Genomic DNA, 12,375 nt, shown 5'->3' on the forward strand with positions numbered 1-12,375 from the left:
TTGACACACGCGATTGTATGTTTGGAGAGGGCCTTGGTATGTGCATGGGAAGGACACAGGTTTGTACAGGCCCCCCAAAAATAATGCTTGGGGGCTTTGATTCAAATATCTTGTATTTCCCAGAGCAATGGATGATTAAATAGTTTCTCCTTACAAAGTAAATAACTCCATATGCAACTTTCTACATTTAAAAATGTAAATGTATGTATATGTATGTGTGTGTGTGTATGTGTGTGTGTGTGTGTGTGTGTGTGTGTGTGTGTGTGTATATATATATATATATATATATATATATATATATATATATACCCACACATAGAGATACAACCTTTAAACAAGCTTTAAATGTAGAACTGAAGCCACTGTGAGTTATATATACCCCATCAAGTAAAAAATGATAAAGACTGGTTACATGTTCTATCTGTCAAAAATTGGTTTTCTGTGGAAATAATGGGAAAGGTCTGGAAAAAACCCAAAGCAAAATCGTTCCATTGTAGTTTTCAAAGATAAAGAGAGTACTAGATGGTGGAGACATGATGATCTCTGAGAAAAACTCAAACGGAGTATTTAGTTCTGCTTACTGGAATAATATACACTCAAGTCTTCCTTTCTTAAAGTGTGTGCAAATACATTGCTTCAATTGCTGAAATCTAGCGAATTCTGCCAGTGGTGACTATGATGGGCCAGTGATGTTGCTGACAATTGCCCAGTCTGGAAACATATTCAGTTGAAAGAGTCTGATTCCCCAAGTATTTATTGCCACTGTGACAACTACTAGACCAATCAGATTGACACCAAAGCCAGCTTTGATCTAAGGATGAAAAGAAAACAGAGTACAATAATGGTAACCAGTTAGGGCAGGAATTCTCCACTCAGGGCAGCAAGGCCTCAGAGCACCAGTGGAGATGGGTTCAACGAAATTATGAAACTATCTACTTTCACTTTCCTTAAAGTTAGAGCCTGTAAGTTAGAGCCCTCACCATTCTGGAAAAAAAAAGACGTTTTCAATTCCTTATACATGCTAGAGCAGAAGAGGGAAACCTTGTTTGCATTGTGGCCCTGTTTCCTATTTTAATGCAAGCACAGCCCTCCACCATCTATTTGTAAACCAGGTGGGGAACTTCACAGATGAAGCTGCTTTAGCAAGTTTTAAAGGAGCGGTGTGAGACTTCCTTGTTTGCCATGGTACTCATGGCATATCCATGGAACCTGTCCTGCAAAACACCCAGCTGAAGAGGCCCACAGTAAGCATTGCTTTATGTGGTTATGTACAATGGTGAATGCAGCATATATAGTTTCTAAGGATGCCCAATGGGCATGCAGCCATCAGCAGGAGGCTTAAATAGAAAACGGATGGCAGTTCAAAGAGACCCCAATTCTTTGTAGTTGGGTTTGGTTGTCCACATACAAAAGCCTACAGCGGAGATCTGAATATAAATATAAACACTATTAGGGATGTTGGAGAATTTCTTTGCATTTTTCAATGAACCAACCTATGCATAATTCCTAATCTAATGCACACATCAGACTGTGTATCTATCAGATGATTGAACACTTGGAATTTTACATTGCAGTTCTCGACTTGAAAAATGCATTCAAAAAAGTATACTTTAAGGGAAATACATACAAAAGTAAATTATTTCCTTTAGTATTTCACGGACATTGATCTGACAACTGAAACTCTCTATTTCAAAATACTATCCAATTTTAAATCTGGGACAGTATAGTTTCAATCCCACTACAAATCAGCTACGATGTGAGCCTATTTTTATTATTACTGCATTAAGATAGAGTCCTTGATTATTTCCACACCTAGCTGATTTGATCATGGGTTCCGGATGCATCATTAATACTTACCATATCTTTGATCCGACAGTGCCCATAGTTGAAGACAATGGCATTTGGAGGGTTGCCTACTGGGAGCATCACCGCAAAAGAAATACACATGGTGACAGGAATCAGAGTGTACAGAGGGTTGATTTGCAGAGTTTCTGACTAAAGAGAGAGAGGGGGGGAATTTATTTTTATAGTTGAAGGAAATTCGCTAACAAAACCAGATCCTTGGCCTTTAGAGGAAGCCATGGCATTTGATAGCTAATGTCAAGTAGTGGTATTAGTATTAGAGTAAGATCCAGTGGACCTGGGTTCAAATCCCCACTCAGCCATAAAGCTCCATGGGTAGCTTTCGGTCTGTTACCATCTCTCAGCCTAACCAACCTCACAGGGTTGTTATGAAGATAAAATGGAGTGGGGACACCATGTGCACTTGGAAGAAAAGTGGGATAAAAATATAATAACGAATAATTTATTCCTTCTCCAGTGTTAATTCCGTGTCCTCTTTATTCCAGCAGAACAAATAACAAAACTCACTTTAAATATCTTGTATATATAGGAAACAATCCATTTCATTGCAATATTAATCATGGTTTTAGTTAAAATACTTTTGTTTTAAACCACTTTTATGATGAATATTGCAAATCCAAGCACAGTAAATATATATATATATATATATATATATATATACGAAGGAAGATTTAAAAAAAGGACAAATGTGGATATCTATATCATTTATTATTACTATTAAATAAAACAGCAAGCTCAGTAAAATCAAGCATGGGTCCCTTGGAGAAAAAACAAAACAAAACACCCTTCTAGTGATATTTTCTGCAAAGTCTAATGTTCAATCCAAAATCTATACTCACCATACTGCATAAAATAGGTAGGAAGATTGTTATGGTTGCTGGGTTACTGACAAACTCTGTTACTATGGATACCAGGAGGCAGGCTAGCAGACTGACAGCCCAAGATGGAAGGCTACTCAGAGACAACATTTGCCGCCCAATCCATGTGGAAAGGCCAGAGGTCTGAGGGAAAAGAGGATGGTGAAAGAAGGAAACTCTGAAGTGGGACATCTTTTCCAGACATTGAGCATCCTATGCTGCAGGGATGTAATGGAACCTAGCAAACTGTCTTTCCCATATACACCAAATTGACCCCTCGGATCATTTGAGAAGTCTTTCTTGATCATCACTTGTGACCAGTTGTGCATCCAGTCACAGCAAGTTAGTGGACACCCATCCTCGGTAACATGTCACTGTAACACATCCGTGGTTTGAGAGGTGGAAACTATGACTCTTAAAGACGTACCTGTTTACATAGGCTTTCCCTCAAGTGTAATTGAACTAAGATGTTTTACTGTTTCTGTAACATTGTACCGGTATTTGCTATTTTATATGGTTTTTATGTTGGCTTTGTAATTGTATTTTATGTATTTCTTATGTAAACCACTTAGAGATCTTATGATATCAAGCAGTATATAAATAGTTTAAATAAATATATGTATGTATGTATGTATATTTTACTTTAGTGCTTCCACAAACTGGCTGCTACAATGGACACACATAGCTCAATAAAAGGATCCTGGCTGTAGCTAGTGACGGGTGAACCAGCATGAACCTAGCTGTATACTACATTTATCATCATAGGCCCTCCTCCAAGGGAGAGGGCCTTCTCACTGGTGGCCTCTCGATTATGGAATAATCTCCCCAGAGAGGCCCTCCTGGTGCCAACATTGTCATCTTTTTGGCACAGGGTTAAGACCTTCCTCTACTCTCAAGCATTAGGCAGCATATGATAAGCTTTTAGACTGAGTCCTGGGATTTCTTATTGTTGTTTTTTAAATTGTGTGTGCATGTGCTCTGTTTATATGTTTGTATGTAACAGTTTTATATTATGTACAATATTGTATTTTTAGGGTTTTTAATCTTTGCAAAGCACTCAGAGAGCTTTGGCTATTGGGTGGTATAGAAATGTTAAAAAATGAATTTAAATGAATGAATGAACTCCCTTTGGCTTGCCTTGAAATCTATTCTTTTTTTAAGGCTTTTCTAGAGATTATTTGAAATGACCTTTTTTCTATTTTACTGGGGAAAAGGGAATTTCAGCAGGTGTCATTTGTATATATGGAGAACCTGGTGAAATTCCCTCTTCATCACAGCAGTGAAAGCTGTAGGAGCTATACTAGAGTGACCAGATTTAAAAGAGGGCAGGGCACCTGCAACTTTAACTGTTGTGATGAAGAGGAAATTTCACCAGGTTCCCCATATATACAAATGACACCTGCTGAAATTTCCTTTTCTATGCAACTGTTAAAGATACAGGAGCCCTGTCCTCCTTTTCATATGGTCACCTTAGCTTATAGCATGTTGTCTGAACCCAGCACATTTTCAACAGGGTGGCTTGTTAACCATGCAGTGTGGCTTATTTTTCTCAAAAGTCATCTTGAGGATCCTTGGTTTGTTGTCAGGTTGTTCAGGGAGGTTAACAAGCCACAATGTGAAAAATATCTTGGGTTCAGACAACATGCCAACCCCACAGTTCAACAACAACCCACACTCAAGCACCATGTGGGTTAGTGGTGGCTACTAGAAGGAGGGCTTTCTCCGCTGTGGCACCCCAGTTGTGGAATGAGCTCCCCAGAGAGGTCCACCTGGTGCCTACACTGTACTCCTTTCATCGCCAGCTGAAGACCTTTTTATTCTCTCAGTATTTTAACACTTAATTTTAACTTAAATTTAAATTTTACTGTTCTAACTCTGTATTTTAATCTTATATCAATTTTGCTGCATGGTTTTATCCTGGTTGTGCTTTTTATACTGTGTTTCGTAATTGTGCTTTTAACCTGTTGGTTGTTTTATTATGGTTTTAATTTTTGTGAACCGCCCAGAGAGCTTCGGCTATTGGGCGGTATAAAAATGTAATAAATAAATAAATAAATATAAAATAAAATAGTGTGTTGTGTGAACAGCCCCAATGAGAAAGCGAGGGAGAAGAGTTGGCTCTGCCCTCTTTTGGCTCTGGCCTCACCTATCTTTCGTTTCAGCCCTGCTCACTGCCAGAATGCTGCTCACCTGCTCCCCACCCCAGACAGAGGTTACCCCCAAGGAAATGCCACCATTGACAGTAAAAGGTCCCCTACTCTTGCCTTACAGAACGAGGCATTTTTGTTAGGAAGACAGACATTTGAACATGCAGATTCTGTTTCAGCACAGAGGCTTTTTGCACAAATGGAGATCATGAGCTTACCTTGCATCCAGCTGCTAAAGCATAACCACCTCCCACCAGAACCACAATCTCCCACGGCATCGTTTTCTCAAAGTCCTTCCAGGTGATGATTGGCTCCCTTGAGCTGACGCCTGTGGAATTCCCAACGTCTCCTGCAAGAAAGGAAAAATTACGTCTAGAAAAATAAATTTGCCATTTTTCTAGATTCTTTTGCAAAGCCTGTTCTTCAAACTCAGCTTCGGGTGAATTACACTGTCAAGTAATTGTTACAAAACGACACAAAGAGTTTGTAAACAGGAGCAAAATTAACAGATGCAGGAAGAGAAGGGAAACCCCGTGAGGGAGTGAAAAAACAAGCCGAAGGCAGGGGCGGAACCAAGGATAATCTTTGCAAAATATTATTAGTATAAAAAAGGTTTAATGAAGGTGCCACATCAGTAAACCTTTTTTATACTAATAATATTTTGCAAAGATTATCCTTGGTTCCTCCCCTGCCTTTGGCAAAATTACCAGAGACAGACATTCTGCCTGAGCTGTATCACTCTGATCTACACAGTTTTAAAGTCTAAAAATTTCTATTAAAATTGGAGTTTAAGAGCTTTTCAAGAAGAGGTGTTTTAACCTGCTATTCTGCTTCTGGATCCTTTGCAGGATTAAGATCAGAACTCTACACAATTTTGCCTTTCTTCTATTTTTGCTGCGGTATAACCTCTAGGTGGTGCTGTGGTGTAATGGAAAAAAGAGGAACGGCACAACTACACTGGTGCAAAATTGCACTTTGTTTTGCTTTCTTTTTTTCTTTTTTTAAAAAAAGACCACTTCTCCCCTCCCCCTTCTCCCAAAATGGAAAAGTGGTTGGTAAGATGCATTGAAACTGGAGGATGACAACATCATTTAAAGCATCCGTAAACTACCATGAGTGAGGAATGACGAACTCACAATAAAAGCCTCATCAAGAAAAACCCACAATGAAAGCTGCATAAATAGAAGATAGGGCTAAATCAAAACTCAACAGCTCATAGAGTAGGGTGACCACGTGGAAAGGAGGACTGAGCTTCTGTATCTTGAACAGTTGTATAGATAAGAGAATTTCTGCAGGCGTCATTTGTATGCATACAGTACCTGGTGAAAGTCCCTCTTCATCACAACAGTTAAAGCTGCAGGAGCCCTGCCCTCTTTTGTATCTGGTCACTCTAGTTAAAGCTGCAGATATACGTCTTTTTTGTCTAAATCTAAAACAACTTTTATAGAAACCTATGTTAGGTCCTTTTGCCCCTGCATGTATATTATGTAATTTGCTCTCTTTGCATATTGTATTTTAGCATTGGCCACTGATGAAGACTTCGTGTTGAAACGTATTTGGCCTGTTCATTTTATGTTGTTTCTGTCAGATATTTGTTCCTGTTATTGTATTTTTAATGTAATGTTATTGTTAATTTTAATTTTATTCTTGTCCGTTAAATATCACTGTTTTATTGCATATATCCTTAACTTTTTGTTTAGCATTATCTGGTTGTTTGTTAAGGATTTCACCTTTCCTTGCTTTTGTTACACCTTACCATAGATCCATTTCTTTCTGAATGGCAAATAACTGCCCCTGTTCTGGCTTCAATTTGTTGAAATGAGAATATGAAAATTCTGATCATCCCCATTTGAAGCCAACCTGGAGAGTTCAAAAGAGAGTCAATCTAGGAAGTTACAAAGCACATGCACATACTATAACTTGATGCTCACTGCTGTTATGTCTGCTAGTTATTTGAATGTGTGAACTCATCCATAGATACTTGTGAGAAGTATTGGAGACCTACAGCAGCTATGTGAAGTTACTACCACATTTGCGAGTCTCTCATACCTTTCCCCTTCTTTCCAAAGCATGGTTTCTTTGCTGGAATCAAGAAGAGGAGAAAGCCAAGGAAGACCGAGACGGTGGCATCAGTCCGGTAGCCTTTCCTAGAGAAGCAACATTGGGTTGTTACGGCAAGCAGGAGCAATAAAGCAGCAAAGAGATTCATGTCTTGTTGTTTTCTGTTTTCTCTTGGTGGCTTGTTGCAATGGTATTCTATCATTCTCAGGTTTCAAATCACATCCCCTGAACACTAAGTTATCATGCATTTTTATCCCACATGTCAAAGCAGGCTTCCTCAACCTGGTGGCCTCTGGATGTTTTGGACTTCAGCTCCCATCAGCCCCAGCTGGCATGGCCAATGGGTGTCATAGTCTAAAATACCTGGAGGTCACCAGATTGGGGAAGGCTGGGTTATAGGAATACTACTGCTATTATTGCTAAATATTTGTATACTGCTTTCACATGTTCAAATCACTTCACATGCATCCTCTTGTAGTAATCCTTATACTTCTGTAAAGTGAGGCTTAACTACCCTGAGATCTAACTGTAATGCAGTATTAAAATAAGCATAAAACTATATTAGTATCCCCTTTATTGCAGATACTAAGATTGAGGCTTAGAGAGAGTGGTTTGCCTAAGGCCACCTAGCAAGTTTATGGCAGAGGTGAGATTCAAACCAGGGATTTCTGGCTTCATAGCTCAGTCTCTTAGCCACTTCACTACACCACATCTCATTTAGGCAACAAAAGTGTGCCAACCCTGATTTTTAAAATAATAATATTAGTTTGAGCATGTGCAGTTTTGCATGTCAATCTCACATCATTGCACTACCATAACTACAGGAATAAAATGGAGTTTGCTTCTGCTGAAAACTGATGCCATCATGACTTCCTGCTCTCTGAGTAGGCAATTGCCCCCTACCCCACCGCCCTTCCTAGGCTGCAGTGCTCTAGACTTTGGCCAAAAGATCCTGCCCTATCTAAACAACTGGCTGGATAGCCATCTGTTTTGGGATATTCTAACTCTGGGGTTCCTGCCACAAGCAGGAAGTTGCGCTGCCTGGTTGAGAATCCCCCACCCCACCGTCCCACCCAACTCTATGATTCTATGAGCCAATGTTTCTGAGTAGGAACTTACTTTTCAAAGAAAGACGACCAGCCTGGTACAAATCCGGGCTCCCTTGTAAACCAGAGCAAGGTCATCAAGATGAAAAAGAATGCGGTCACCATCTCAGGATAGCTAGGAAGGAAATTTAAAGAAGGAATCATTTAATATTTCATTTACAATATTTCTTGGCCGCCTTTCAGGGCAGAAGCCCTCGCAAGGTGGTTTACATCAATGAAATAGATAAAAACAGTTAAATTACTGAAAGCAATAAAAACATAACTATAATAAAAACAGCAATTAAAAACAATAAAAACCAACAATAACACCCTATTAGAGATCTACAACCAAAGATGTTGCTGATTGGTTTTAATTAAAATATAAAAATCCTAAGAAGAGCCATGCTGGATCAGACCAAGGGTCTATCTAGTACAGCATTCTGTTCACATAGTGACTTATCAGCTGTTGACCAGGGACCCACAACCAGGACACAAATGCAACAGCACCCTCCTGCCCAAGTTCTCCAGCAACTGATACAGGAGGTAGCACAGAGCCATCAGGACTAGTAGCTGTTGATAACTTTCTCCTCCAGAAATTTATCTAACACCCTTTTAAAGCCATCCAAATTGGTAACCATTTAGGGTGACCATATGGAAAGGAGGACAAGGCTCCTGTATCTTTAACAGTTGTATAGAAAAGGGAATTTCATCAGGTGTCATTTGAATGCAGGAGCGTAGCTAGAGTGACCAGATACAAAAGAGGACAGGGCTCTTGCAGCTTTAATTGTGATGAAGAGGAACTGTTAAAGATACAGGAGCCCTGCCCTCCTTTCCATATGGTCACCGTAGTAGCCATTATAATTTAACTATGTGCTGCATAAAAGAAGTCCCTTCTTTTATCTGTCCTGAATCTCTCATGAATCAGTTTATGGGATGATTCTGGTATGGAAGAGGGAGAAAAAAATGTCTCCCTATCCACTTTCTCCACACCATGCATAATTTTGTACACCTCTATCATGTCTTTCCTTACCCGCCTTTTCCCCCAAACTAAACAATTCCAGCTGTTGTAATCTTCCCTGATAGGGGAGCTGTTCCAGCCCCTTCATCATTTTAGTTGCCCTTTTCTTTTAGTAGTTGCCAGTTCCTTTGGGGTCGTTTTGGCCTTTGCTGCTCCTTGGGCCTGTGGTCCACTGTCATAGATGAGAAGCAAAACCTGCAAACTTCTTTTACCTAATATTTCCCAGTTTCTCGTATTCTTCTTGGATTCTCTTCTCAGACATCTCTTCCCGTTTGGTCTTCTTCTTCTTGCTTATTGAGCATGTCTCCTTAAAACTGAGAATAATATGAAATGTAGAAATAGAATGTAATTAGATTATGGGACTGAAGCTTGATTTGCATCAAACGTTCTCTATTTTCAGCATTTGCCTTGATATCCATGTACTGGAGGCAGCTGAACTAATTACAGAAAAATAAATACTCCTCTTGCCAAATGTTTGCATTTCTCAGCATTGATGAAAATGAACAGAAGATGATCCCTCCCTGTGGATTCCACTGAAATCAGTGGCTTTCCTTCAACCTACAAAGAATAATCTACTGGAAACTTCTCTTAAAAAAATATCCCACTGAAAATGAATGGGATTCGCAAAACAGCATGTGATAATCCTGGGTTGTTGTTTTTTGTTCTTTACAGAAAGCCTTTCAATAAGAACATTAAAAAAAGCCTTCAGACCCAAGGCTATCTAATTTAGGAATGGACGAATGTGTCCATTTTGGTTACCCTTAGTTTCTCATTTTTTCCAATCTTACATTCGGTTCATCTCAAAATTTGAGAATTTCTATAGTCTTAATTTCTTAGTTTGTCCTGAACTACGAGAATTTTTTTTAAAAGTTCATGCAGAAATTCCTAAGCATTTTCATGCATATTTTATTTGCATGCATAATTTCATGCATATTTCATGCGTGTATTTTATATGGACATTGCCTAATATACACATTTTCAACAGCACGTTTTCTAATATAATGAATTCTTAAACATTATTTCCCCTGATATATGCATTTTCATTGGAGAACTCCACTGTAAAATTTGGAAAAATGTGAACATCCAAGGATAATTGAGTTTCTGTTCTCATAGTGTTTCGAAAGTGCGACATTAGGTGAATTCACAATAAAATGTGAACTGAATGAATTTCTCCTGCATCCCTAATCTAGTTCATCATCCTCTTTCCCACAGTGGCCAACCAGGTGGCACAAATTGTGAACTGTCTTCACGGTGCTGTGTTGGCACCACTTTTTCCCCAAACCCTGTGGTTTCACTTACCCAGAGTGGTGTTGGGTAATCTGAACTCTCTGTCAAGAAGTGGTTTCTGGCGGTCATCCGGGTACTTGAGCTGCCTATTGCCCTCTTCCTGGCTTCCAGCGACCAATCGTCAGTCACCTTCTGCCAGGACCACCTCCCGGATTGCCCACAGATCATGGTCAGATGGTGGAAGAGCTGGGGTGACCTCACTCCCACCAAAAAAGTTGGGATAACTCCTTGGCTTTTTTACTGCACAGCTTCACAGAAAAGTTCCACGGTGGGTGCAAATCTGCAGCTGCATCATATAACTGATGCACCTCAGATCTGTAACCACTGTGTGGATTTGGGTGTGTTTAGACAGCTCCCAGGCCATGAGAGCAATAGACCTCTCCCGCTGTTGTCTCCCAGTGTCTGGCATGTTGCCTCTGTTCCTGGAGGTAGTATACTGACAATGCAATCAAAGGTTTTAGCTGTTATTAATTGTATTTTATTGTTGTGATTTTACTTTATATTATTTTTTAAATGGTTGTGAGCCACCTTGGGGGCGGGGAGCTTGTTGTCGAAAGGCAGAATAAAACTTAAGTAAATAAAAAAACTCCTAATAATCTACAAGTGAGCAAAAACACCACTTTCTATACTTGAGGGCTGAGGTAAATTAAGCCGCCATCTTGAAAGTCACGTACAAATGAACCACACATAACTCAAGGCTCCACACCACTCTGACTGAAGGGTAAAAGTCAAAGCCAAGCAACCTCTTTGCTTTCCATGTCAGTAAGTAAATGTTATGCTTCTATTTAAGAAAGGCAATAACAAGTACATTATACGGTTGAGCGGGTTTGAATCTCATCTCGCTCTATATGCAAATCAGGAGCATGTCTTGAGATCAAGGAGATCATGTTTGCGGTGTCACAGGACTGGACATCCTAATTTAACTGCAGCAGTTCTAAAATTTCCTTCACCTTCTTTTTTGTCTTTGCTCTGGTGTGGTTTTCTGTAGGGGTGTGCACGGACCCCCCACTCCGCTTCACTTTAAGATCTGCCATTTTCGGATCGGCCCGCTCTGCCCCGCCCCCACTCCGCCTGTGCCCACTCCGCTCCGCTCGGACCTCCGGATCCGGATCGGAGCTCCGGTCCCCCCCATAGGGGGGGTTACCGGGCCCTGCCGCCGTCGCCGCCCATGTGGCGACGGCGGCAGAGCCCGGTAAGGAGGAGGGGGGCCTTACCTGCCTCCGTCCGTGGTCTGTCGCCATCTTCAATTGAGCCCGTGGTTCCACCAGGAAGTCTGGGCCGCAAGTGCGGCCCAGACTTCCTGCTGGAACCACAGGCTCAATTGGAGATGCTGACGGACCGCGGACAGAGACAGGTAAGGGAAAGGAGGGTGGAGGGCGTTACCGGGCCCTGCTGCTGTCGCCGCATGGGCGACAGCGACAGCGGCAGGGCCCGGTAAACCCCACTTACCTTTCCGGTGGAGCTCCGGATCGAGGCGAAGGATCCGCCTTCACCTCGATCCTCTTCGCCACGCTCCGCCGGCCCCCCAATCCTCTTCGCCTCCGCCTTAAGGGCAGGCGAAGCCCCCCGCTCCGCTACTGCTTCTCCGGTCCGATTAGAAGCGGAGCACATCCCTAGTTTTCTGTAGCTCTGTGCTATGCCATGAATTATGCCAGAGTGGTGTAACACTTAGCGTTCAAATACCTGCTCCGCCAGGACACTTGCTGGATGACCTTGGGCCAGTCACTATCTCTTAGCCCGATCTACTTCACAGGGTTGTTATGAAGATAAAACAGGGAGAGGATGAATCATGCATACCACCATGAGCTCCTTGGAGGAAGGGTCTCCAGGTGCCAGGGGCTTAATCCATTAGTTGGAGTGGCCCAACTTTCGCCCAGGATTTCTATCCTTTCACCCCTTTCTGCCTTATGTTGCTTTTCTCTTTTCTCCTCCTCCCCTTCTTGTCCACATCTTCTGTCTTGGGTTGCCCTTTTCCCACAGAAAAGGCATATTTGACCCACTGTCGGGCTCAGTCAAAATGCCTTTTGGCTTCCTTGCCTATCTCCTGTTCTTGGACT

At 41.2% G+C, this 12,375-nt stretch overlaps 1 protein-coding gene across 1 annotated transcript in view; it reads right to left on the minus strand.

Annotated features, from left to right (window-relative positions):
* Positions 1–340: 340 nt before the first annotated feature.
* SLC13A4 (solute carrier family 13 member 4) overlaps positions 341–12,375 on the minus strand; it is a 43,587-nt gene continuing 31,552 nt past the window's right edge. Inside the window, exons 10-16 of the mRNA XM_063134432.1 lie at positions 9,244–9,345; positions 8,048–8,149; positions 6,895–7,014; positions 5,086–5,188; positions 2,703–2,864; positions 1,858–1,995; positions 341–811 (exon numbers count right to left, since the gene is read on the minus strand). Coding sequence (XP_062990502.1) covers positions 674–811; positions 1,858–1,995; positions 2,703–2,864; positions 5,086–5,188; positions 6,895–7,014; positions 8,048–8,149; positions 9,244–9,345 — 865 coding nt within the window. The 3' untranslated portion in view covers positions 341–673. The remainder of the gene's footprint in view (positions 812–1,857; positions 1,996–2,702; positions 2,865–5,085; positions 5,189–6,894; positions 7,015–8,047; positions 8,150–9,243; positions 9,346–12,375) is intronic.

This window comes from Elgaria multicarinata, chromosome 9 (assembly GCF_023053635.1).
Source record: "Elgaria multicarinata webbii isolate HBS135686 ecotype San Diego chromosome 9, rElgMul1.1.pri, whole genome shotgun sequence".
Classification (NCBI taxonomy): domain Eukaryota; kingdom Metazoa; phylum Chordata; class Lepidosauria; order Squamata; family Anguidae; genus Elgaria; species Elgaria multicarinata.